Source organism: Zonotrichia albicollis, chromosome 16 (assembly GCF_047830755.1).
Source record: "Zonotrichia albicollis isolate bZonAlb1 chromosome 16, bZonAlb1.hap1, whole genome shotgun sequence".
In the NCBI taxonomy this organism is placed as follows: domain Eukaryota; kingdom Metazoa; phylum Chordata; class Aves; order Passeriformes; family Passerellidae; genus Zonotrichia; species Zonotrichia albicollis.
In genome coordinates this window covers 9,889,891-9,917,658 of record NC_133834.1, presented here as the reverse complement: position 1 = coordinate 9,917,658, position 27,768 = coordinate 9,889,891, and the positions used below count along the sequence as shown (strand labels likewise).

At 39.0% G+C, this 27,768-nt stretch overlaps 1 protein-coding gene across 4 annotated transcripts; it reads right to left on the bottom strand.

The window, feature by feature from the left end:
- Positions 1-82: 82 nt before the first annotated feature.
- ZC3H7A (zinc finger CCCH-type containing 7A) lies at positions 83-26,322 on the bottom strand. 4 transcript variants are annotated; one of them, XM_005487656.4, is made up of 24 exons: positions 26,163-26,285; positions 25,226-25,261; positions 21,272-21,375; positions 20,050-20,089; positions 19,089-19,286; positions 18,400-18,558; positions 16,752-16,832; positions 16,624-16,665; positions 15,792-15,819; positions 14,996-15,276; positions 13,096-13,303; positions 12,084-12,148; positions 11,260-11,452; positions 9,429-9,590; positions 8,601-8,797; positions 8,268-8,365; positions 7,115-7,296; positions 6,505-6,581; positions 5,810-5,943; positions 5,386-5,491; positions 4,815-4,923; positions 3,833-3,966; positions 3,335-3,498; positions 83-2,058 (listed from the first exon to the last, which is right to left on the bottom strand). In XM_005487656.4, exons 3-24 carry the CDS (start codon positions 21,337-21,339, stop codon positions 1,869-1,871), a joined length of 2,916 nt encoding a protein of 971 aa, XP_005487713.2. In that variant the 5' UTR covers positions 21,340-21,375; positions 25,226-25,261; positions 26,163-26,285; the 3' UTR covers positions 83-1,868. The 4 variants fall into 4 exon arrangements, 3 of the variants coding, with proteins under 3 accessions (XP_005487713.2, XP_005487712.2, XP_074409249.1); XM_005487655.4 differs by lacking the exon at positions 25,226-25,261 and having other exon boundaries at positions 26,163-26,322; XM_074553148.1 differs by lacking the exons at positions 25,226-25,261; positions 26,163-26,285 and adding an exon at positions 23,157-23,176.
- Between the last annotated feature and the right edge of the window lie 1,446 nt (positions 26,323-27,768).

The following is a 27,768-nucleotide window of genomic DNA, read 5'->3' as shown; positions in this document are numbered from 1 at the left end:
GCCCGTGGATAATCCCCGACCCCCCAGCAGCTGCTATTCCCCAACAGCCCCACCCCGCAGCAGGAAAGATTTCACACCGGCCTTAGAGAACAAGGATGTCATGTTTAGTTTTGTCTAGAATTACTTCCAATGATTTACAGAGCACTTACATTAAACAATGAAAGCATCAAATTGAGAAAACAATTCAGAAAGGCACACGATACAATCAGGTTTTGTCACACAAATAACAGTGTCCACAGTACTCTGTCTCACACTCACTTTATTACAAACAATGTAAAAAATCAGCACTGCAGCAGGTGGCATTTCCAGCACCAAGCTCGTGTCCTACTTCAGCGTCCGAACCCAGCCTGGGAGGAGCAGTCACTTCGCAAGAGCCCCAAGCTAAGGCTGAAGCACACGAGGGGTTGGTTTCAAATTTGTTGTGCTTTTGTGAAGTGAAAGGGACACAGCATCCATGTCATGTATGGGTTATCACTGAACTTTGGTTCAACACTTTTTACACAGCCAATGTATGCCCAATGACTACATTCGAACTACTGAGGTCATTGTTAAAGCTCTTCTAATTATGTAAGGAACAGAGAAAAGTAACCAGGGGGGAGGAGAAGGAAGGGAAGAAACCTAGTTTTAGTTATTTTGAATGAATGGCTGAAAGAAACTTAGTTGGGATTTACAAAAAAAAAAAAGGAAATAAGCAAACATAAAGGAAGCAGAAAGCAGGATCTGCAGAGAAGCCAAAACACAACAGAAGCTCCAGGGACTGGAAAGCCCAAAGGCTCAGCAGTCAGGAGTCACCTCAGCCTGCAACTTGTTTTCCATTTCCTGTGCTCTGCAGGAAAGGCAATGGGAAGCACCATCCACCGTGCAGCTGAGGCAGTGGTTCATGTGTTCATGTCCATGTCCAAGGCTGAAAACGTGTCCCAGCACCACGTAGCTCCAAACTGCTTGCCTATATCACAACTTACTGGCCATTTCTGTTACTTCAGCATGAGCTAATGACAATACAGAACTGCAAACGAGCCACTAGCGACACAAATACCAACTCAGTGTATGTTTAGCTACAGGTGCTCAAGCTTTTGCTAACTGGCAAATCATTGTTTTTACAAAATCTCAATCCTGAGAGGCTACATGCAGAAAACAGCTTTGTGTAAAGTTCTCTTTATTACAGGCAACATTAGTCCATACAATAATACACAATACTGACATACAAGTGTAATCTTTCAAAATCATCATTTAAACAGCAAAGACCAAGAAACAGAATTTTAACTACTTCATTTTCAAAAATTAATACTTTTTTCCTCTCAAGATCCTTTTTCAGTAAATTATATTGAAACATACAAATAGAGAAAAAATACCCATTCAACGTATATTGTAGTTAAATGGTTATTTTGTTTAAAATCTTTAATAAGAAAATCATTTTTAGCAACCTACATATAGATAAGTAGCAAACTTTGTTTTAAACAAATCCTCTCCATTAAAAGATCTGAAGAATTTTCATCCATCATTTTCTTAGCCCACTAACACTCTTTTGCAATACCTTGATACCTTGAAGTTTTTCAACTGAAGGTCTGAGACTAGGGGGCTTCCTAGATATTATAACCACTCTTCCCCCTTCTATTTCCTAACTTTCTGTCCAACAGGAGGTGAGTAAGCACATAATACTTCAGATTTTTTTAATCACCACTCTGTTTCATGAGAGCATAGACAGGTCTGCTCCATCCCCCTAAATCTACCATACTTTGCTGTTCAGGAGGAACAATGTATGCCAATAAAAGCAGAAAACCTGCAGCTTTTCTGTCACATGCTTTTGATTATTGTCAAATTTTCTGGTTTATGCTTCCAGCTGATAACATGTATGTGTCATCTCAGTATTAGTTTAAATCTTTAAACAAAAAACTATATTTTCCAAAGTCATTATCACTGGGAGCAATCAAGTGGTCTTTTCTTGCTTTGCTGAGTTTCATTCTTAAAACTTGTCTTCGTTCTTCCCACTCACGGAGTTCAGCATTTCCATGGGCAAATTTACAGTTGTTTCCTTCAGTGCAAGTACCAGCCATATATCTGTTAAGACAGATTTTGAACAGTGTTTTCACAGAATTACCATGATCTCTACTGTGTCTATCTTTTCTTCAGGTCAAGTTTTTCAAATAAACTGCATAGTAAGGACCAAAAATAAATGGAAGAGTATATACTTTTAAAAGTTAGATGACGCTAACTCTGTTTAGCATTTGGTTGTGTTTTTGTTTCCCAGCTGACAAATATATAGAGGGTAACAGATGGCTCTTTTCTTTCTATTCTTCATGTTCCTACTTAGATTGAGACACTTAATGCTTGAAATCATCAAGTTCATCATGTTAATGAATACCTCATCATTTAACTTACTAAGTTAAAGAACGACTATTGTTTAAAAAATCCAATTAATTAATTACCCTTGTTAACTAAATTTGAGGTTAGAATATTCAGAGCACCTTAACGTGCCAGTTTGTATTCACTTTATGCTGCATATCCAAGGTCTGTTACGTTCAAAGCAAATACATTTAGAATGCTACTTAAAAATTTAGTAAAGAGACATGTAAGTTTTCATGCAAAGACTGCAAATAAAAAATAACTTGCTTTCTGTGCTATGCAGTTTCTCAAGATCTACAAGACACTCAAAATCTTCAACTAGAAATGGAATAACAAAGGCATCTGTACCAGCAAACTGAACTTTAAACTCCAGAATTCTTGATTCAAAAGTTTTTAGCCTTCCAAAAGGACTCCAACAGTGGAAGGAATTTACAAAATATTTACAAACAGATTTACAAAAAACATCTAATGAAGTCAGGTAAAACAGCCTGCACTGAAAATTAAAGGGAGCAGCAAAACATACAACCAGTTCTGGAAAAAACCAACAGATCTTGGAAGTCCTCTTCCACCTATTCATAAATAATTTCTAGCGACAAATACTTAATTTTAACAAATTTAGTTTGATGCTAACATTATTTCTACTTGCCTTAAAGCTCCAGTATCACTGTCCAGCTAGGCACTGTTCTTGGGCTCTAATTAATACACAGATGCCTAAGGAAACTTGTAATAATACCAACAATATTCACTCCACACAGCTGCAATGAACTTGCTACCACTCATTAACATCACACAGGCAGTTAGTTTTGTTCCAAAATTAGGCACCTTGTCACTCCCTGAGTTCTATCACGTTAAAATACTGTTAATTACTTAATTCCTTGCTGAAAAATGTATGCAAATCAAGAAATACTAGAAACTTTGTCAGAACTAGTAACTGCCTTAATTATTTAAGCTATGAACTGTAATTTTTCAGCATTTTTGCCATCTTACATACCTATCACAAATGCTAAAATATCCAGTTGGAAAGCGATACTGCCAGCAGTTCTGATCATCCTCAGTGTGGAAAACCTTCTCCTTATGCTTTTCTGAAGCAATGTGACCCTGCCATTGCTTCTCACTATTACAATTCTTCCCACACATCCAACAGTGAAAATCCACCTGTTTTACAAGGAATTTGAAAACAAAACGTTGCAAATTCAATGCTGTAAGGACAGAACTTATCCTAATACATTTTGAATGTTTTCTTTATGTTGTCCAGCAGGATATTGTTTACCTAAACAGACACAATTATATAAACAATCACCTAAAGTTTATAACCTCCACTGGCTTTAGAAGAACTGATGCACAGTGTCAGTTACATTTAGTGTAGTTATCTATGGTCTAAGGAAGCACCAAGGAAATAAGGGAAACAACCTAAATTACTGACTGGGGAAAAAAAAAACCCAACAAACCCCGTTATGCTTGGATTTGAATTATACCCATGATTACTTACTGTAACTTCAGCATAGTCAGTTGGCATATGAATTTGCTTCCCATTTTCTCTGCTTGCCTGAGCAGCTGTATCATCTCCTTTTTCTGGTTTTTGAGTTTTTAGCCATATGTCATACAACTGCTCCAAGTCTTGAACTAATGAGAGCAGAAGCTAAAATAAGTAATTAGCAATTAAGGCAAGAGTTTGAGAACACTAGATAAACGACTGAGTTTGTGAGCATAATTCAATGCCCACCTATTCTAAGAACAAAAAGGGAAGGAAACAAATGTTGACAGTTACACAGTTAGAGATTAAGAGCAGGGGAAGAGGCATCTCTGGCTCCTTACCAAAAGCCCTCTGTGTCTCTTGAGGGGGCAGCAAGAGATTACAGGTTCCTGAATGGGCACCCAAAGTACAGACAGCAACTCTGCTGCTGCATATCAATACTGAATTTCAAAGAACTAATCTCATGTGTGCTACAGCTTTTGGTAAATTTAGTTTGCTTTCTTGCAGACCAGACCGTGATCTGATAATTTATGTCATTTATTACTTCTGATTTTTGATGCTTTCTCCCCAGTAACACTGATGGGATAGTAAAGTCAGCCACAAAAAGGGAATGGCAATTCCCACTAAATACACTGGGGGGATTGTTCTGCAAATAGTTTCCCCCACATGTAATTCCATGAATCCATGTGTGTGCACATGGCAATACAAACACTAACTAATACTGCTGCAAGGATCAGTATTTCTAAGACACCTAAAAAAAACAACACAGGCTACTTTATTGTTAGAAAACCCATCAAGCAGTGAATACACAACACAGCTATTTTTATTCAATACTATTTTTGAATGCCTGGTCTGGGTTTATTTAATTTCAAAGACAAGGGCACCTGCAAGGTTTACTATAAGAGATAATGAAAGAAATTAGATTAAAAAGCAATTAAGTACAAGAATGAAAAGAACAGTTGGATTTACAACACACTAGATTTAGTCCTCTACTTACTGCTGTTCTCCTTCATATAGGTCCACATCTCTCTCTCCTCAGGACTGTGAGCAAATGAGCAGTTTCCATCATACTGACATTTCTTGCCTGAAGCAATATGATTGCACAACTGGAACATGAATTTAGAGAAATCCTTAAGAATATAAAGCAGAATCGATGCTAGTAGAATTTTTGTATTTTTTTCAGTCTTAGATAGTGTTTCCCCTCCCAAACATTTATATAATGTGAAAAATAAAATGTTTATTTTACAAAAAGCCTCATTTATAGTTAGAAATAGAGAACTGCTGGAAGCAAGTACTATGAGTGCTTTTTGCTTCCTATCACACTAGCAGACCCCAGATATGTATAAATAATTTCAGAAATATTTTCTTCCACTGACAAGTAAGGACTTCAGTAGTAACATGAGATCAGTGCTTTCCTAAGGCTGAACATTGTAGGAACACTATGAACATTTTCCTACCAACTCCCATGGGAATTTCTACAGAACTGATGAAACCAGCCCAATTGCCAGCATTTTCCAGTGGCTATTATCTATTTTCTTAACCAAAACATTAGTTTTAAGTTAACATACATCAAATTGCAGAGGCACTTGTTTCTTTGCAGGCAGAGGACGAATGGTCATCCACTTCTTCCGTTCATTAGACATCACCAGCACCACACGGCGATCCTTGCTCCATCTGGAAACCACAAGCATTCAATCAAAGAAAATACTATTAAAAAAAAAACCCAACACAATTTCTGCACAAAAGCACAACCAGGAAAGCTCAGACAGTTTATTTTTGAAGCTTTCACCAAAACACAAACACTTTGGTAGCCATCAAAGTGCTCTCTCAGCACCAATTATAAGCATACCACAGAAGAGATAACTGTGTTTTACATCAGTATGTTTGGGGTTTTATAATTCCTTGTATGACTCTTTCCTAAGAAGCAACAGCTTCCCAGAAGTGATTTTAAATGGCAGACTGAACAGCAGAACTTTCACTGATCTTACTTACGGGTGTCTTGCCTTTGCACTACAGTATTTTTTGTTTCTGTCTGGCTCACTAACTTGACCATTTCTCCAGCACTGCCCACAGACAAACTTCATCTTCAAATTAAGTGATCCATATTTCATTTGGTTCCCAAGATTCTTAAGAAAAAAAAAATAACAAAACCAACAACAATAAAAGGTATTTTTTTACCTGCAAAAATATCATACATAATTGTTAATTACCCCCTATGGCAGAGATTCCAACACATGTTGGGAAGCAGATATATACTGCATTTCTTGTAATAGCTCAGCTTGTAATTTCAAACTAGACACTTCTAAACAAACCCATTTTTTCATTGAATTTATTTCTGACTTAGGTATATGTACCCTGAAGTTGTGATAATGTGCACAAACTAAACGTATAAAAGTGCTACATATTGAAAAGATAATTAATTGCCCTGGAGCAGCTGACTTTGAACTTTTATTTACATTTTATGTTCCACGTGGGACAGAACAAGCAAAGTAAAAAAGGAGATGCACAGCAACAAAGCAGGCATTTTAGTCCAAGTGAGCAAGCTGAAGAAAGCCTATACTGAAAGAGATTATTTGGAAATCATTAAAAAAGTAATTTCTATAATAAGCTACATTATATACACACATTAAAAAAAGTATTACTACCACAGTCACTGCAAAATTAGTTGAATGGAAAACTGAAAATACCTGTGATCCATGTGCACTAGCTTCCATGTTCTGCCAGTACTTCTTTGATTCTTGAACTATAGTATCATGTGAAATACCTGTAAAGGAAGGGAAACAGTCTTTGAAAAGTACTTATGACTGTTGCAGCCTTACAGACAGGCTCAAACTGGAATGCTACTGAAGCCCCAAATCTTTGATTCATTTTTCTTTTTGTGTATTGTGTAACTGTTCACACATGTGTGATATACATGATATGCCCTTACATCACAGATATGATGTTATGTCCATACACACACACACATACACATTTAAGAACACTGTGAGGGCATCCAAACCAGAAATGTTGGCTGTATCATCCCAATGGAAAGCATACAAGGTTTTTAAATTACAGACTGCTCGTGTAAGTTAAGGTACATCTTTCAGTACTTAAATGTAATGCACTAGAGCTCTAATGCCAATGTAATTATAAAACCTACACTCTTTGTACCTCTCCAAAATGCAAGCTGAGAGGCACCAGGTTGCTCCTGCTTGCTTCCTGCACTGATCCCAAGCTGCTAATTTCAGAGGGAGTCAACAAAAGGAAGGGGTAGCAATACAATGAAGAGTAAAATGAGCATTTTACTAAACATACCTGATTCCTTTTGCATTATCCAGACTTTAAGCTCTACCAGACTGTGAGCATAAAAGCATTTATCCTCTCGTAAGCAGCCATAGTTCACCTCATGTCTGCACAGGTCCAGCTGACACCGAACTTGGAAGGGGCGGATTTTGGAATACTTCACCATAGTCTCTCGCAAAATGTGGACAAGGCACCTGATTTGAAAACAGTTTTAGATATTCTTTAAAACAACCATCCTTCACCGCAGCTTGTTCAAATATCCATGAAACACTTTTTACTTGAAATCAGAAAGCAAAGTTCCCAGAAGGAGGTCACACCTAAGCATTGTTTCGAGGCTGAGTAAACACACTGAACAGCACCCAACAGTACTCTTGGGAACCCAGAGTCCCTCTTCTGCAAAGCATTACTGAATTCAATCCAGCTGCATCACTGGTTTCCAAGAAGGAAAGCAGGTCATGCCCACTTTCAAGTATATAGCCTGATCTAATTACTAACCCATGTACTATAAAGGAATATTTATAGAGCACCATTTAAGGAAGAGGTGATGCAGAACAGTAACAGCCTAGCTCTTGCAGCAGCAGTGCTTCCTCAATACAGGGAACTGCAATACAAACAAAGCAATTCCAATGCTCCCACTAACTCTTACATCATACAAAGACAAAAGTCTCTTAATTCTCCAAAACTTAATTTATATTATTACAACAATAAAACTTTTTAAACTTCCCAAGAACAATTAAAAAAACTCCTCTCACTTTTTAATCAAGTATTTTATACACTGTAAATAAGGTAAGCCTGAGTTAAAACTACAGCAAAATTAGCAAAACGTATCAAAGAAAGAGCAACTTTGCTGTTTTAATTTAACATTACACATCTATTTAGAGCAATACAGCTCACCAGGTAGATAAGCTATAAACAACCTGACACCAAATCTCATAATATTCAAAGATGAGGGTAGACACCACTAATTTTGAATGACTGATAAAGAAATAGCTCACTTTAACTTGCTTATATTTGTCAAACCTTGCTCTTTAAGTCTCTCTTGCCTATACTGCCAAAGTGTAAGAGTTAGCAGGGAAGTTGACCAACAGGTAAGAAATCAAAATCAGTATTAAAAACTGCCCCTGATTTTAAATTGCAACTTATAGAGATGATACTTCAAACATACTTGTTATCTTCAAAGTCATGCATAGCAGGGTGAGAACAAGAAGATGAGTTATCTTTGTTCCTTTTGCTGATTATTCTGGGCTTGTGATCAAAACATTTCTGGAATAGAAAAACAAGTAATTTTATGGTATATATTGTAGAAAATTAAAAATATACCTTACACTAAAGATTTTAACAGATACTGCATTTAGTCTCTAATCTAAAGGCAGACAGATAATTACTGAAATCTGCTCCAAAAGTTACAAAACCGTCATGCACGAACCAATGCATTTCTTTCCACATATTTTAATTATCTATTACCGTTTTTATGGTGTTACAAGAAATAAAGCAGCACCTCACAAAGAAACATAAATAATCCGTGGTATTCTTGAAGAAGTTGGGACACAGTCAAGTTGATCTTCCCAGGTCCTCCAAAGAGAGCTTCTCTGCTGAAGGCTCCCTTGCGCTCCAGCGTCCACACATCGATCTCCTCCTGGCAGTAGGCGAAGGTGCAGTGCCCTGGGTACCTGCACTCCTCCTCAGCAGCCACATCTCAAAGGACAGCATCAAACAGAGCACTGCTTTTACACAGCTGTACTTGGAAATTCATCTTAAAACTTCCACTATATCAGTTTCAAATACTTTTAATAAAGAAGTACAGAGAGCTGCTGTTAATTTGTCACTTAAATCTAACAGAAGCAAAATATTATGCTGAATGACTTGGTGAAAATGTAAAACTCATCAAAACAGCTAATGCACACCTCTATCAACTATCCTGCACTAATCTAGGGCAATGATGCCAAGAACCAAGAATACCCTCTGCTCAAATAAAGCTGCTCATTAACCCACAAGTCATCTTGCTTACATCCTAATTAGAGGTTCACATTGCAAAAGTCTAATAACAAAAATGCTTCTTTTTTGCTGTGTTTAATCACCCAACACTCAAAAGCAATATTATTCCTGATGGAGAACACTACAGAAGTACACTGCCTGTCCTCTGAATAATCATATTAGTGGTCAAGATATGGCTCTCCTTACAGCCTTTGAAATTATAAACAACCCAGAACTTCCTTCTCCATCTCCCATAAGCATAAATAAAAATTCCTTCTATACTCTACTATGGAAAAGCTAAATTGCATTACTTTGAGCACAGGCATTACCAGGTTCCCTCTGTAACACCTACCTTTACATATATGATATGGCCCCACATACTGTGTCTTTGTTGGTCTTGGACGTATTTTTTTCCATGATTTATCTTCGGAGTTTTTTATTCTGCCAATTAAAATATCCTTCTTACATTTATGTTCTAAATTGGGATGGTAAGCATAATCCAATAATTTAGGACCTGAAACAACCACAGAAAATTGCTTGTATTGGCATAAATTGCATCAAACATGAACATGTCCATACACACACTGGCACAGAAGCCCAAAAGCAAAGTAAACAAACACATTGTATAGAATTCCTACTTGCACCAGCAGCTCTGAAGAACCAAAAGTCATTAACCACCATTTTGAGCAAAACAGAAAAAAAAAAACAAAAAACAAACCAACAAATACTTACAAAAGGCAGTCTCAGCAAGAAAAAACCCACAAGTTATTTTATATTTCGGGAGGGATGTTGTGATACAACCTTAACGTTTCTTGGGGTCAGCAAATTGCTGCATTTTTTCAAATTACAAAGTATCCATTCCAATAAAAGTTGTTTAAAACTTAAATTGTTATGTATAGTAAGGCAATGCAGATGGATTCCAGTGATCAGTAAATGGCTCTCTTAACCTTCAACATTTATTTTATTAGGAGAGGTACTATCCTCAGGGACAAAACACACTTGGTAGGAAGTTCACATGTGCCAAATAGATAAATGCCAATCCCAGAACTTTGTGATTTTGGAAATAAAAATACACCTAGCTTCAAACTCTCTCTTTAGGATGGTACTAAATGAAGACATCAGGAAGAGAATCTGAAGATGAGCAAGGCTCAGTGAATTCTGCTATTCATGAGACTGAAAAACAAGAGCATGACCCAGTTTTCTCTGGACAAGAAGATGATGGAACAGTGTAATTTCAAGAGGCAGTAAAAGCAGGAGACACTTAAAGGCTTTGATAGAGATGGAAAGAAACAGAGGAAGCAGATGCATTGACACAAAAAGTGAAGCTAGGAACATGCTAAGTATTCTCACCAATATGTTATAGCTCCAGCTTTAGCAGAACATGTTCTATGGTTTTTCAAACGTCATTTGTGGATTTTTCTAGTAAAAATAATTTTAAACTAGTATGGAAATTCTTAAGGGTACAAAAGTCACCCCCCTAAAGATCTCAATACAATTCTTTATTAGTATATTGATATCAATGATACCTGTAACTTCAAACAATGCTTATTTTTAAGATTAGTTTTAATAGAAGCTATTGCCTTTAAACTATGGCTCTGTTTAACAGCAACAGCTCAGGCCTAAAAGATTAGTTATATTAATGACCAATACTGGTTAAGCTCCTTTAAGTCAATACAGTGAAGTTAATTATTACTAAGGTTTGGAAGCCTCATGATTATGATTTAGAATTAGTTTGAAAGAACAATAAAACAGATGGGATGTGAAGGTTACCAGGTACTTTGAACTGCAGTTCAATTCCCCATGGCCAATCAGAGAGAGTATTGCAAGTTTTATTTAGTCTTGAGCAAAGGTGTCATTCTTCACAGTACCCTGGGGTTTGGGAGGAAAGGGGATACAGAATGTGAATGACCTTACACACAGGGAAAGCGTGGGGTGATTTGTGCTGGGTTTAGAAATCAAGAAATCTATTAGGACAAGAAATAAAGACAAGAAGAAAGAAGATAAAACAGTGGTTGAAATATTTCACCAATCATAAGATTGTGCTACATCTGCAAAGAACAAGTCAGGATTAACATAGTTTAGAAGCCAACAGTGTTAAATTAGGAGCACTAATATTTTAAATATATGTTTTTAAATTAAAAGAAAAAAATAAATCAACCCCATCAAGTCCAATAGCTCCTTACCTTTTTTGACAAAGCATAACTGGCAGGCCTGTCTTAGCTCATGTGTGCCTTCCAGTGGGTTCCTTCCTGCCAGTGCTGGAGATACAGGTATATTAGCAGTCGTACTGCTAAAAACATTGGAAAAGTCATTTCTAGTTTGGCCTGCAATTCCCATGTAATTTTCAGATCCAAACAAACTACTAGGACCATTTATCTGTTGAAAGAAAGCATATTTTACTTGATACATAGAAGGTATTTATCTACAACTAAAATTTAACCTACAGAAATTTTTCTTCATAGCCATAATATGAACTTCAAACACACATCTGAGAAACGACATGGAGCTTTTACACAGGCCACACACACAGCACAAACTAAGCATAAAACAAGAGCCAGCCAGGTACAGGCAGAACAGCAGCCTTTGTGAGGCTAATTATTATTAATTATTACTAATTATTCCTCCCTCCTGGCTCCTGAGGATTCAGTCCTTATCCTCAGACACACAGGGGCATCTGCTCTGTTCCTCTACTAGGACAGCTCTTCAGGATGCCTAGTGCTTGGTACTCAGATCAGAAGGGATTTTATATTAGTTATTTTACAATTCAACAGTATTTTACAGCAAGTTCCTCAAAACAGAATAATGGCCGTGACATCAGTCAAAATCTGCATACATAAAACAACCTCCATACATTTTTTCTTTTGTTACCATTCCCTAAGTTCCCACAGCCAGAACCCACTTTTAATGGTAGAAGTGCTATTTTTCTAAAAATAGAAACTTCAGCTGTAAAAATGCAGATCTGTGTAAAGCCTCCAAGGGTGTGAGCAAAAACATGAAAAATACGTACAAACAATGGGGAATTATTGCTGTTAAGTGTTGGTGTTCCATCTCTAGGAGCTGAACTTGAGATGTCTAAAGAAATAAAAAGATATTTTAATTAAATGAGTTCCCAAGAACATCCCATGCAAAAAATAATTTATCATTCCTGAGAAATATCAGAGGTTTGGGTTTTTTTGACAAACACCAACCTTTTTTTGTTTGCTACAATAAGTTTTTTTTTAAACTATGTAAAAGCCCCTTGTAAACATCTGGGCTGAAAAGTTATTAGGCAATCATCTTCAAAATATACACCTGGTTACCACCAGCAGTACTGGCAGATACTGAAGCAACATGGAAATACTTGTTCAGTACAAAAAGGGCAGCAAGATAAACAATATCTAACTATGAAAAAATGAGGAGATGAAAGAGGGGTAGGAGGATTCTTTAACTTTTTATTTTATTTTGTAAATCTGGCTTTGTTCTGAAGACAGCATAGTCCTGTAACACCGATAATTAAAGACAAAACTCTATTTTATCTTTTGTAGTTTGTTATTTGTATCTTCTCATTTCACATACCTGATTTCACTACATAATTACAGTCTGTGCAGTTTGAATCCAAGCATGTAACACTGGTACCTTTTCAGAGTACACAGTTACATTACCCTTTTAGAATCCTTGTTTATTGCCAAATCATGACAAATGGTTTAACTGTAAGAGCAACATTGTTTAAAAAAAAGTTTGAGGGAATAGTATTTCTTCTTTAAACTTATTCACTTGAAAAAAATAAATTTAGATAATGGATACAGAAAAACTACACAGAGGGAGCTTAGAGCTTGCTTATGCAGACCCCAAGGAAACAAATGCTTTATTTATGAATTCTTATATATAACCAACACTCAAAAACTATTAGCACAGCTCAAATGTTACATGTTAAATGTAACAAATAGCTGTGAAAATTAATTTGTTAAAAAGGAAAATCACTTGGCTCATGCACAATTCTCATCATCATTAAAGGTTACATATTAAGACTCATTTCTTACCTCTTTTTGGGTCACTGATTGAAAAAGTGCTTAACGGTGAACAGAAGTTTTCCAGTGATGAAGCCAAAGGCTGTGAAAAGATTTCTGAAAGAGAAGCTGAAGGAACAAACCCTGCAGTAACTGGCAGTGTCCCCAGCAAAGAGGCAGAGAAAGGTACACTAGGAGCCACAGTCCCTGCAGGAATGGGTCCTCTGGCTCCTGTAGTTTGCTGGAAAAAAAAATTTAAAAGAATGTTCAGACCAAGCAAGAAAGGCCTCAAGAACATAATCTGCCACAGTATTTCTTTTAGTGAAGTTTCTGCAAAGTTTTTGTAAACCTACTGAAAACCATCAAAGACAGGTACAGCACAGTCCTGCACAGAGCTGCAGTACCCAAGCCCCAAACAATGCCCCAGCTGCAAGGCATTGCCCACTGAGCAAACATTTAAAGGTTCAGTTACCAGACACTAAGTAAGTAAGAGATCTGGATTTTTTTTTTTTTATCTATCAGATTATGGCTGAATTTCCAAATTATGTTAAAAACATAGACACCAGGGAAGAGTAGGAAGAGTCAGATATCAACAGGATTTGTTTCTAAATAAAAAGAATTTAATTCAAACTGTAGTACACCAAAAGAGGTATGGGTTGGCTTTGAGGTAAGTCCTCAGATCCAATCAAATGTTAACACATTCTGCAAAGGCCAGGTCACATTCCTTCCTCCCATGGAAGTAACACATCCCTCTGCACATTTCTGTTAAGGACATACCAAGTGGGGGAGTGTCCCCTCCCTTCATGCCATGCCAGGGAGCTCCCTCCTTGTCTGGCTGCTGAGTGAGTAGGTCAGCACAGAGTCTGCCCAGTGGGAAACTCCCTGTTCCCCCGTTATCAGTCTGCAATTCACTCAGTACAGCTCACTCAATTCTACACTCCATCAGACTGCAGTCCCTCTTGGAAGACTTTATTTCCTCCTGGCTTTCACTATGGCAAACATCCTAGGATCTCTTAAAAGTAATTACTTTCTCTATTTCTGACACATTTTCTAAAACATTAAGTGCATAAAATAGAAAATCAGAAAGTCAAGCATTTTTGATTTAAAGATTTGCAACTGTAAATCAGAGTTGAATGAGGAATTAAAATCACAACTGCAGAACTGAATGTGCCACAGCCTCATTTAACACTGCAATACAAATGCAATACAAAATAAATACTCCAAATGACTGGCAGGGCCAGAGCAGGGAGTCAGTAACCTTGGTAATAGGTTCAGACATCTCTGCTCATCAATCAGAGCTCTCATTTTGACTACAAACTGAAACTCTGGAGGCTTCACAGTCTGCTCTAGGTCTGGCATAATGGTGTAAGTAGGAACAACACTTCACAGAACTGCATTTCTCTAATATCTCTTCTGAAAATACAAAAAGTCAGGCTCACAGTGGTCTGTCTCTGTTCAGCCAGGTGGTGGATCTGGACCAAGTTCTGATTGCAGAGACACCACTGAGCATCCCAAAGGTCCCAGCCCAAGTACTGCTCTGCTGCAAAGCTTTTTGCTTATGTTTAACCATAGTTTCTACACCTAGAGGGTGAGCATTCCAACACACTGTTCATGTTCTAAGAGGGTTTATTGGCACAAAAAACCTCCCAAAAAACCACACTAGCCCAGACTTCAAATGTCCAATTTGCTTTTCATAGTACCTCTTCTAAGTAGCATTGGTAGTAGCATAACAGTATTTTTGAAGTAGTACTCCTATCCTTACAGCCACATTTAAAAGAATCTGAACTTGAAAAAAAATCAACCTGACTATGCCCAAAGACAGCTCAGTGTAACTAGGAAAGGTAAACATCACCACCAGCCCACCTGATAAAAATATGAGATCCCACTCCTAAAGAGAGTCTTTCAAGAGAGAAAGCAGATAAAAAAGTCTTACCATTACACTTTCATCTGGATCAGGCACAGAATCAAGTAACTCATCAAGTTCTTCTCCAATAATTATATCTCCATCTCCACAATCTAAACATGCTTCTGGCATAGGGAAAGAAACATTGCCTCCATTTGCCAACACTGCAGAAGGCAAAGGAACCTTTTCCATCTGAAGAGGCATAACAGGAGGTAAAGGTGCTACAGGTACTGGTGACACTTTGGACACTTCAGAAACAAAGTTTGATGAAGAAGCAGCAGAAACCATCTCTTGTTTCTGGTCAGATAAATCTGAAATAGATAAGATGGGAATGACTGGAACCTTTGTTCAAAGATGTGGGAAGTTCTTGCATTACTTTTACCCTGACAAAGTGGAGGGTGGGAGAATGAAGAAATGTGAAGAATATTTAAGCAAAACCACATTAAATGTTTTCAGCTTCCATCAGCTTCCAAATTATGTGTATCTTCATCTCAATGTTTATTTATTACTCAAGCTAAAACAGAAAGAAAAGGTTATAGATCTGATACTTTATTAAAATCTTTGGCAGATTCTCCCCTCCCTATTTTTTCAAATTAAAGAGGATATTATGGACACAATCACTACAGGAGCAGTTACAATCATATCAGGTTGAGGAGGCCAAACAAAATCTGCTCAGCCACTGAAATATGCAGTTTTAGAGATAAATAGATCAGACTTTAAGTACTTTCAAATGACCAGATGAGTTTTCATCCAAATTTTCCTAATACAGTGAGATATGTAGGGCATATCTAGCTCCCTAGCATTAGTAATGTAACACAAGACTCACCTAACTCAATATCTTCTACAGAAGAATTCTGTAAATGAGAAAAAAATACCTCTCAGCCACAAGAGCCATTAAAATTTTTCAAATACATATTTACAGACAAAGAATGTAAGCCCTCTCAAATTTAGGTTTTATAAAATCTTAAATTTACCAAGTCTAATGGAATGTAAAGTTCAAATAATTTTTTTTAGACACACCATCCATTTGCAGACTGAATTCCACTCATGGTATCACTGAAAATTTGCAACCAACCAACCAAAGTGAGAGTGACACTTTAGGGAATGAAAGAGTCTAAATGGTATCTTAAATGAACTGTTCCTACATTTCCTCATCCCTTTACAGCTAAATTGTCTATATACCTATGAAAGAAGTCTGTAAGATAAAGCTGAACTCCACTGCTGCTATTCAGACACATTACAAAGAGCAAGATAAATGCAAGTTCAGCTGCTAATAAAGATCAAATTTGGATAAATGCATGTAAGTAAAAGGGATTTTATTCCAGCACCCTTCATTTTGAAAATTGTCAACTAAATAAAAAATAAATCTATTAACTTCGTTCTTGCCTCAGGACATGAAAAATACATAAATGCATTGCCCTGGATTTAATCTTTTAGCTAACATTTATTCAACAAAGATAACTCCAATAATAATCTTATGTCCTAGTCTGCCACAGGTGTCCAGCAAAACTGAACATAACAGAAGCCCAAAGCCCCAAATAAGAGCCTCTCATATAAACTGTCAATTGCACCACTGTCCCTTTATCATCACGAAATAATGAAACAATTATTCCCTGTAGCTTACAGGCAGCTTGCACTTGGAACATGTAAAACCTTACCTGAGCTGAGACATCACTAGAAACTGAATTTGATGAGGGTGGCTACAAAGAAAAGATACTTTCATTAAATACAAGTTTGATATCAAAAGAGGGAAACCTCAACATAAAATGTTAAAATAAAATCTTACCTTTGCTCTAACATATGCTTTCCTTATTTTTAACCCTAGTTTTTGAGCTAGTTCTTGAGTAAGCTTAATCACACTTTCATCCTAAAAGACATAAATAAAATTTCATAATTTACATGTACTGTCATCAAGCAAAGACATCTGTTTATATCTCAGTCTGTATTCTGCAAGATCCCTACATGCAGGATGTCTGAAAATGCAGCTTTATTCTTCCACAAACACAGAACTGAAACCTATATCTGAAAATACAGCTGCCCTCAAGCAAAAACTATGTTGACAGAAAATGGACAGTATCCTCCTTTTCCTTTTATCTGAATTTAAAATAATATAAAGTCTTTCCAAAGCCAGAGAAATTCAAATAAGTGTTTTGTTGGGGTTTTTTGGGTGTTTTTTGTTTTGGTTTTTGGGTCTTTTTTGTGGGTGGGCATTTTTTGTTTGTTTATTTGAGGAGGGCATTTGTTCCTTAAGGGGATGGGGGTTTATTTTGTTGTTTTGCTTTTAGAGAAATTGAGAACCATATTCCTGATTAGCATATGAGCTAGTACATGACACTGATGAATATTTAATGAGCACTCTGTATTTCAGGAGGCATTGCATCATACTACTAGAATTAAAAATGTCATTGTATTTCCCTCTGTCCTACAGTTATAACTACCTATTTAAAATATTTTAAGATTTAGTATTCAGATCACGTCCTACAGCTAGAAAAAGCTATTTATAAAACTTACATAAAGGCATATTAACCTTAAGCAAAAACATTCAGATCTGGAGGCGCAAAGTGAGGATCCAAAGTCCAAAGTTACACATTCAGATGAACTGTTTATGTTTTTGGAAAGACAACTGAAACCTTCTCTATCAAGAGGCAAAACCTATGCCCAACACTTTGTCTAGTGTCTCACTGTGATTTTGATGCAGCAAAGTGAGTATGCAGCAAGTCAGTATTTTATCAGATCAGTCTATTTTGAGCAAAGCACGTAAAGATTCCATAAGCATGTAAGTTCAAATCAGAAATGCATTTCTGAAGTGAAATCTCTTAACCATCCTCACTCACAGCATTTCAGTTTGCATTATGAAGGGTCCCAGAGAACCCAACTGGGTTTGGATATAACTAAAGCCCTGCAAGAATGCACTTGATGCACTCCAGCTCCTAAAAAACCCAAACAAATAAAAAACCACAACCCAAGCACACAAACAGTCACGGAAAGCAGATCCTCAGGACCAGCATTTCAGTCTAGACATCATCTCCTCCACCACCCAGTGCCTGCTAACACACACAGAGCCCGAGTCAGGGGGCACAGCAAGTGATTCACAGAGAACAATGCACTGGTAGCAATCTTAATAAACACTTGGAGAGCTAAAATGCAGTCATCAAAAGAATAAATGTATATTATAATTATGGTGGGGCTCTCTTCACATCATAGAGGATTTTTAACAATTAATTCTGTGGTTCTAGTGCTTACTGCAAACTGAGCTTGGGGACTGTAAGCTCTGCCCCCAGTCTGTACTTCCACAAGAAAAAAAATAATGCTTAGAGGAATAAAAAATATTTTATTGCATTAAAAAACCCCAAACTAGAAGAAACAACCTTGGTGTTGAAATAAGTGTATGTTTCAAAACTTTAAAAATGAACACCAATACACAATTTACCCACCTGTGGCACAGCAAGAGAACATTTTGCTACAGCATCATAAGCCTTCTTAAAGCTTCCCAGCTCATTCAAAGCTTTGGCTTTGCGATAGAGAGCTCTGAAATTGTTTTCATTCAATCTTAATGCTACCTCACAGTCCTCTAGAACTTTTTCATGCAAACCCTAGGAGGAGCAAAAAGAAAAAAAGCCACTAATCAGAACTGCTATCATGGAAATAGTGAATTTGAACTGCATTGGACGAAGGTATTGAAACACTATCAAACACTCCCCAAGGCCACTGCACAGTGCATTTGTAAATTTTGCTAAATCACCAAATTAGGCAACTAAAAACAAGCAGTGCCATCATTACGTAAAACCCAGTAACAAAGAAAATGTAACTCTTTCACAAGAGCCATCTTGTTCCACAGAGAAAGCAAAAGCAGCCAACTCAGTGCAGTCAGCAGTGTAAATGCATAAAAATTTGACTCCATCAAATACCAAGCCCTGTAGGACTCTTTTATTAATTCTACTATTAGTAACTAAAATACCTCAATTATACATGTAAAAAGCTTTTCAAGAATGTGCCAAAGAGATTATTTGAAACGTGTCAATCTTCAAACTGCCATCAAAAGCTTTTCACTCACTAGACTTTGTGTCTTCATAGCCTGTTTGCATCCTGTTCTGGAGAAATCCTACTTTAAACAGAAGCTTACCATATTTGAATAACAGGCAATCCTGTTCACATGCAGCTTCTCTAAGACATCATCAGAAACATGGATTTCTTCTGAATTAGCATAATCAGCTATGTTTATAGCCTCTGTGTAATGACTCAGTGATCCTCTCCAATCACCTTCTCGATATACATCATTTCCTTCATGAAAAAGATTTCTAACAAGATCTCGTATAAATAACTGCAACAAAGAAAAGAAAAACTCATCAACAACAGTTGCTTGTTTATCTTCCATACTCCCAAGGAAAATTTTAAATACAAAATTTGTACTTGTAACTCCATGAAATCGGATTGAAATGCAAAACTTTTGTCTGCATTAGTGTTTTTCTTCTGACATTTTTCCAAGAACATCTCAAAGATGTATATACATTTTCCATATATTCTTTCAGCAAGCAGCAGCCATAGCAACTGACAAAGCAGAACACAGAAGCTGCTTTGCAAAAAGGGTTTTTTCATCAAAATGTGAATGGCAGCATTTTTACCTAATACGTTCTCAAATCCAATGAAATCACCTACCACTGGAAAAATAACTAAAAAGACAAGTCTGAAAATACAAGCCAAAACGATGCAAATTCATAACACATACAGAAATAAAATATGTTCTGAGGCTTTCTGTGACTGAAGTCCTTTTATTTTACTTTTGCTCTGCTACTCTGAGCTTTACTCAGAATAGCACATTGTTTTACTCAATTAATGCCTCAAATTCATCCACAATACCATCAGAGAAGTATTTCATCTCAACTACTGTATGAGTAAATTCAGGACACCCAAATATCTGAATACCTGTATCATAATGTAAGTAGCTGTCCAGTTTCAATTTTGAGACTTTTAAAATCACCACTCATATTATATCATCACCTAAATGATGACTAAAACCAAGATTAATTATAATAATACGGACCAATTTAAAAACCAGTCTGGAAATTAAAAAGTCATTTCATTACCTCATATTGTTCTTGCGTCCCTGGATAGGGCAAAGTGGATCTAGAAAAAAAAAATTACAGTCTTCACTTATTATGCATATTGCTTAAAAGACAATCACACTGAGGAATGCTGGTTCTTAGTAAAAGCAACCTTGCTTCTGCAACAGGCAAATCTCTGAATATTGCCCATAGCCTGTACTGAACAAAGAAAAGTGCTGTAGATGAGTTTTGATTAAAAAACTGAGCTGTCTCATTACTAATGGCTTACTTTCTTTTGAAGTTACATGGTCAATCTGAACTCTGCTGCTCAAAATGTATTAAGGTTTTGAATGCTTAGAGAATTTTAGACATCACTGTTCTTTGTTTAAGAGCAATCCTTCCTCTCTTTTCCCCTGCAGAGCCATTTTATAGATGAGAGAACTGCAACCTTCTAGTAAGTACTATAAAATGACAAATTATCTATCAAAAACCCACATCAATTTTAATTAAGTCATACCAATGACACAACAAGAATTTTAAGAGTCCTTCTGTATGACATGCAATAGAGATTTTCTCTAGGACAGAAAGGAGGCCTTTACTTCTGCATTTGCAGGAAGAAAAGCAGAAATCCTTTCCTTCTGCATACAGGTAAACTGAGATTCTGTTTTCAAACAGTTTTTAAATGGTCAGTAGTTTTGGCGGGGGAAAGTTTTGTTGGGTTTTGTGTTGGTTGGTGGTTGATTTTTTGTTTGTTTTTGTTTTCTAAGAATGCCATATATGAGCAGTGAACAAGTATGAAATTTCAAAATGATTTTAAGATAGCCAGGATCTTCAAAAAAAGTTGGCATTGGCCCAAATGAAAATTACTCAATGATTTCTCAATAGCTTAAATTTTAGCTCCAGAAAGTTAAAACATTTAGGTAGTGGTGAGCAAACTCATCTGTTTCCGTAGGAACCTAGTTTTAGGTGTAGTTATTCTTAAGGTGGATTATCAGGCTACCAACATTTTCTACCCACAAAAAAGATTAAATGCTATTTTTTCCCTCAAAGGCAGGAAAGAGATAACCTCTCACCTTGCATTTGCTCTGTTTAGGAACAAAGAGAAGTGCTGTCTTTTCTTTAAAGCTGCTCCCTGTTTAACATGTTAATGCTAGCAAATATTCCAAGGAAAAACACAAAAGGCCTTTGTCAGAGCCATCCGTCTCATAGAAAAATATATAAACATGTAAATGAAAATACAAGAATAAAAACCACAAAATCATACTCTATAAACTGGAGTCCTTTCTTAATGTCCTGTTGTCTAGTGCTTCTCTCTTCCGAGACATTGGACATGTTATCCTGAACATCCACTTTTGGGATATGCCACTCCTCAAAAAGGAACAGAGAGAAATGGCTGTTAGAATGTGTGCACCGGGCCCAGAAGGAGCCACTCTCACATCAAGTCCATTGTACAAAGATGATTCTGCACCAAGCTTCAGAGAGCACTGCACAAACTCCTGACACAGCTGAAGCACCCAGAGCAGCAGAGGGAGAAGCCCAGGTCACAACCAACATCCCCCCATCAGTGCCCAGTTACACAACATTCAATATTTCTGCAGAAAACCTTTCTTCCAGTTTCTGATTTATCTTTGGTTTCCCCTCACTTCCTCCAGAGGATGCAGAGTCCTGTCAGTGTAACTGACCAAGCTACAAGCCCATCTTTTCAGGGATTACTGCTCAGCTGAGCTGCAGTTCCACACTGTTCCCCTGGAGGAGCTTTACACCTCCTTTATTTGCTTGTTGAAGTGGAAGTAAACTCAAGATGCTGGTATATTTATTAATAAAAACCAAACTGATAAGAAAGCTCCCATGAAGTCTGGTTCTACAGCATCTCATCATCCCCCAAGCACTACGGTGAAATTAGAAGCAAACACTGCTGCTTTATGAATATCTACCAGTCAGCCAAGGGGAGAACCTTGCACACCGACTTCACTTGAAAAACTGAATACTCAAAGGTAATTCCACATTATCAGCTTGACATTTCAATTCAATTCATTCCACATCATCAGCCTGACATTTCGATTCAATTTGTTTCAATCACCGATTTTTTTTTTCAGTTTGTGTCTTTAATTGACTGGATTTACAAATGCTCAAATTAAGCAAGCTAAAATGATCTGCATAACCTTGAATATAAGGCTGTTTGAAGGCTGTCACAATTGTATTTGGTTATGCCAAATTGTCATGTAAGAATACACTCTGTTTTTCCAAAAAATACCAGTAGGACAAAGTTTTAGTCTGAAAATACTCAAGTTCAGAAAAAGGCTTTTAGCTAGAGGAACTGTGTATGTTTTGTGAAGAAAATTACTTTTTGTAGGAATTTATAGTTAAACAAAAACCTGAACTACATGCAGTACAATTCTGTTAGTCTTGAAACTAAGTTAAAAAAAGCCAGTATTTTGTGCCAGGTTGCCATTTCACATCAGTGGCAGAAGAATGAAAACAAAGTAAAATGAGAAACAAACTAACCTCAGCAAACTCAAAAAAAATCCCAACTGAGGACAGAAACTGCTGCAGAAGATACCCTGCTTTCTCCAAATGACTTAGAATAAGGAAACAAATTGAAGAATCTTCAGCTCTATAATGTTTATAAACCTTTTCAAAGCCCCTTAAACAAATGTATGAAGTCTAGACTACTTCAAGTATTACAAGTTATTCCTATTGCAATACATTCCTAAAATGAGCATAAAAATGAATAATTTTCTTAAGGTCACTAAACAAATTATTGGAAGCACTCCAAGGTCCCCATTTCACCTCACAGTGACCTCAAAAGGGCAAGCTTTAAAAAAAGCATGAAACTAAAACTCAGTTTTTAGATAAACATCATGGACAGCTCTGACAGTTCCCTAACAGGAATTTCTCAGCTTTCTAGAGAGGAACTAACTGTTTTTCACATCATTTTATGCATCACCTTTTCTTCCATAAGTTAATAATATATACTACACTTTTGCTATATAATAAAGGTTTTAATAAATAACAGCATATCCACAAAGAAATTAAAATGCCTAAAGACATTTTATTTGGCATCTGAATAGTTTTTATTTACTCACTCATGGATTAGTGTTTTAGAATTCAAACAAAGTCTTGTAAGAATAAGAAATTATCACACTAACCAAAGAAAGTAGGAATAGTAGCACGTTTTCCCTCAGAAGTAAGCTCTGAAAAACATATTTTAGTCCTGTGAATTAAAAGCTGACAATGTAATACCTTGCCACACAAGAGTCTTGCATATGCCACAATCTGGGCAAAATTAAAATAAGCTTTACTAATTTTAAAAAAGCCCAGTATTCCACCCCAACTTGCAATGACACAAGAAAAGTCCAACACAGTGACGCCTGCAGTTATTGATCACCTCCAACAGAACATTAAAGAATGATATATTGAACTTGAGGATGTGCAGATCCCATTTCTCCACAACAATAAAGTTAATGGAAATGTTACAAACTGGCATTGCATACATAAGAATAGCTAGCAAATGATGAACATATGTGAGTGCTGGAATTTATTATTCAAAGCAGTTTTCTATTTTTTCCCTACTCATATGCATACAAGATATTCAGGCAAAAATTATCTTTTCTTAGAATACTCTGACAATTAAATTGCCCCAATGTTCAATGATTTTGCAGAGAATTTAAAATAATTTCAGATAGCACCTTTAACAGTATCTCTTCCCCCCAAATTTTCCTTATATCCTCTGAAGCAACCAGAAACAGGTTAAGGCTCAGTTATATAAAAGGCAGATGACAATCATGTCTTGCCTTTTAATGTTATCCATCCACTTCCCAAGATGAAACCCCACCTATGTAGCAACAGCCCTTCCCCTTTTGCAGGGACAGAATTCAATGAAAAATAAACTTACATACATTTAAACAGTCTAAATGTTCCTGCCAGGTATCACTGAGTTCACTATTTACACATTTACTGGGTGACAGCAATCTCAAATTTCTATACAGTACAAACACATTGAAAATTTTGTCATTACTGCAGCTGAAAGATCTCCACCAGCCTCAGTGGTTCAGCTGAATTAGCGAATAAAATCACACCAAGTGAAGAGACCCCTTCTGTATCCTAGCACCAGCCTTCTCCCCCTCAACTCTGACAGAAATGAACCCATCATCTACACCATCATACGTCAAAACTTTGTCAGAATCTGTGAAACCAGAAGCCTGTGTATAAAACAACACCAACAACAGTTCACCACTGTTTCCATATAGGAAAACTACTCCAAAGGAGAGAAGTTAAACCCTAGAATAAAGGGAATGCTGCAAAGAGAAGAGCAAGACTGAAAGCGAACAGCAGGGTGAAGATATGACTAAGAAGCAGGCAATCTAAATCCCTCTCACCCACTAGAAGCAAAAGCCTATCTCTGCTACCTCCTGCACCTCCAACAGCAGCAGCAAGCACCATACACTCAGGCATTTGGATCCAGAAGCTACACAGGTAATTCCCAGCCCAGAGGCACAGGAAAGCACAACTCTGCCTCGACAGAGCCAAGTGAGAAGCGGCATCAACACTACACCCAAATCGCTTCCCCAAGAGATGCCCCCCACACAAACACCTCCAGGACCCCCATCTCCAGCCCAGCCAAGGATCCAGCTGGACATGCAGCACACAGAATAAACCTTGCCAGAAAGCACACTTGTCAAAGCCCTTTTATTGCCCGTGTCAGTCATCTGACAGATTAAAAGCATAATTACAGATAATAAACAACAGTGCAAACTAAAGCATGCCTTACAGAGATTGTAAACTGCTCATCAGACTTGGAGTGGCATCAAAATAAGGAAGGGAAAACAAGGACCTTAATACAAAATCTGTAAATAATAAATGTGTTCCTCAGGCAGCAAAAGCACAAAAGAGTTTATGTTCATATTTACACATCATTGAGCTGTTCTATGAGACATTTCAAACATGCAAGATGCTGGGGGAGAAACAGGAAACACATTACACAACACACAATTCAATAGTCCCAAGTAAACTTCTCTGCTTAATCTAATACTTCTGGCCACAATCACAGAATTCTGTTATGTCAGCTCAAAAAATCACCTAACACAGACATAACGCAGTTCCACCTTTTAGTTCTAAAAAGTGAACTTGACTGTAATCAAAACCAAGTATCTGAATAAAAGAAAACAGAACATATAGCAGTAAATTAAGACGTCTTAATTCCCCACTCTTTACTTACCTTTGGTATTTAGTTGCATCTCCTCCCACTTCTTCCCTATCCACAAAATAATAAGATAGTTTTCAAGATTTATTTTCTATTTTCACGGCTTTACTACTTTTTTTTAAATCCATGTAAGAAACAAGAGAGAACAAAAACGCTTTGTGAAGTACTTCAGTCAAGGACAGATCCAAAAACCTAACCGCAGGAAGAGCATCTCACCAATAAATCCAGATTTATCAACAGGACTTAAACCAAGATAAACTCTGATACTCGATTTTGGTCACTACAATCGACAATATTCGAGTTTCGTTGCTGGTTTTGGTTGTGGCGTTGGTTTGGGGTTTCTTTCCCACTTCCCGTAAGACAGTTCTGACTTTAGGTAACAGAACATCCAGCGCAGCCTGCCGGGGCTGCCCGGGCACACCGGAGGCACCGGGACCGTGCCCGGGCTGCAGGAACGGCCGAGGTCACCCGCACCTGTCAGCGCGGAAAGCCCAGCAACTCCCGGGGGGCCGCGGGCAGAGGACGGGCCCGGCCGGGCGCTGTCAGCGCTCCGCGGGGTTTGTTCCAGTCACGGCGCAACAGGAGAGCTCCCACCCGCGGGTTGTGCCGCCCCAGCGCTCCCGCCCGCCCGCCGCCGCCTTTGTTCGGCTCTGGCAGCCGGGGAGAGACCTCCGGGGGGCCCGGCCCGGCCGCGGCTCCGGCGGGACCGACAGCGGCCACGGCCGGGAGGACACGCGACCCCCGGCGGGAGGGGCGCGGCGAACCAGCGGCTCCGCCTCGGCGGGGAGCGGCGGCCCCGCGGCGTGGGAAGGGACGGGCGGGACCGGCTCCCCGCGCCCGGAGCGGGGCGGAATGGCAACAGGGCCGGCCGCGGCTGGGCACTCCTTCCTCGGGCGGAGGGTGCCGCGGAGGCACCGGGATGCGGTGTGTCTGTCCCTCCCCCCGCCCGTACCTGCTGTGAGGCCGCGGGAGCGCAGCGGGAGGCGGGGCCGGCGGGACGGGCGCGACGGCGGCGACGGCGATAACGACACCGAGAGCGGCGGCAGCGCCTCCTCCGCGCCGCCCGCGCAGCGCCGCCGCCCCCGCGCGCCCCCTGCTGCCGGGAGGCCGCGGGCACAGCCCGGGGGCGGCCTGAGCCGAGCGCGAGCGGCGCGGGCTTCCCATTGGCTCGCCACGACTGTTTTGGGAAGCGCTACTTCTGATTGGGGACGGCTGGGAAGCTCTTGGCTGCTGATTGGTTGTCTGCCTGCGGCCCCGCCCCCGCGCTTCTTTCCCTCCAGCGGGCCGGAGCCCGCCCCGCCCGGTTTGTGACCCTGTGCGGGCGGTGCCATCTGACCGGCTGTGTAGACGCTGGTACGACCGAGCCCGGGATCGCCACTACCCGGAGCCGCTGCACCCCTTTAAGGCCCCGGTTGGCTCTCCCGGAAGCCGCCTGACGTGAGCAGCTGGCGAGATTCTTTCCGCCCAGTGACGTCACTGCTGGCCGAGCGGGCGCTGCGCGTGCGCGTTCCGCCGTGCGCGCGCCCCGCTGCCCCGAGGGCGGTGAGGCTGCGGGGCCGCGCTCAGCCGAGGGGAGCGCGAGTGAGCCCCGGGGCTCGGTGTGAGCTGGGGTGTCTCATGTCGGAATCCACAAAATGAAAATGCGTTTGCCCGATAAAAGTCCCTGAGTGAGCACGAGGCCCAAGGAGCGCTGTATTGTCCTTCATATAAGCCCCGGCGGGGACACCATCCCTGGGCCAGACAATAACGCCATCCCTGGGCCAAGCAGGTGGCACACATCCCCTGCTCACGGAACGGCCGGATTTGCTCTAATGAGAAGAATTGGGTTTTCCCCTCTCTGTGGACATACTTAAGTTCGATAGTATCGTGAGGAACATTGTGAAGGGTCTGGAGAGGAAGCGATAAGCGATTTGAGGAGTACCTGAGGTCACTTGGCTTGTTCAGCCTGGAGGAGACTGAAGGCAGGCGTTAGTGTGGTCTTGGAGCTCTTCATGAGGGCCAGTGGAGGGGCAGACACTGATCTCTGCTCTGGTACAGTGGCGGCACTCAAGGGAACGGCTGAAGTTGTGTCAGGGAAAGTTTAGGTTGGATAGAAGGAAAACATTCTCCCCCAGAGGGTAATTGGGCACTGAAGAGGCTCACTAGGAAAGTGATCACAGCACCAAGCCTGACAGAGCTCAAGGAATGTCTGGACAGGGCTCTCAGGCCCATGGTGGGATTCTTGGGGCTGTCCTGTGTAGGACCAGGAGCTGAACTCAGTGATTTTTGTGGGTTCTTTACAAGTCAGGATTTTCTCATTCTGTTTCCTTTTATTCAGCAACATTAGTGATGGCAATGTCAGTAGTGCAGTTGACCAGTCTTGTACAGATGCACCCACAAATACTGTGGCCACTGATGTGACCTGTATGGTAGGACTGCATAAAGAAATTTTTAAAAGTTCTAACCAGTACAGTATGAAGATTAAACTGCCACTAATCAAGACAGGAAGGAATGCAGCCAATTAGTAGTTTATCAGATGAAGTTATGCTGATGGAAAGTTTGTTGACCTTGTGAGGCCT

Coding starts and splice junctions, on each gene's coding strand:
- ZC3H7A (XM_005487655.4), bottom strand. CDS start 21,339: ATGTCCAATGTCTCGGAAGAGAGAAGCACTAGACAACAGGACATTAAG. Junction 15,820..16,623: donor CTAGTGATGTCTCAGCTCAG/GTAAGGTTTTAC, acceptor TCTCATTTACAG/AATTCTTCTGTAGAAGATAT. Junction 2,059..3,334: donor TATTTTAGCATTTGTGATAG/GTATGTAAGATG, acceptor CTGTCTTAACAG/ATATATGGCTGGTACTTGCA.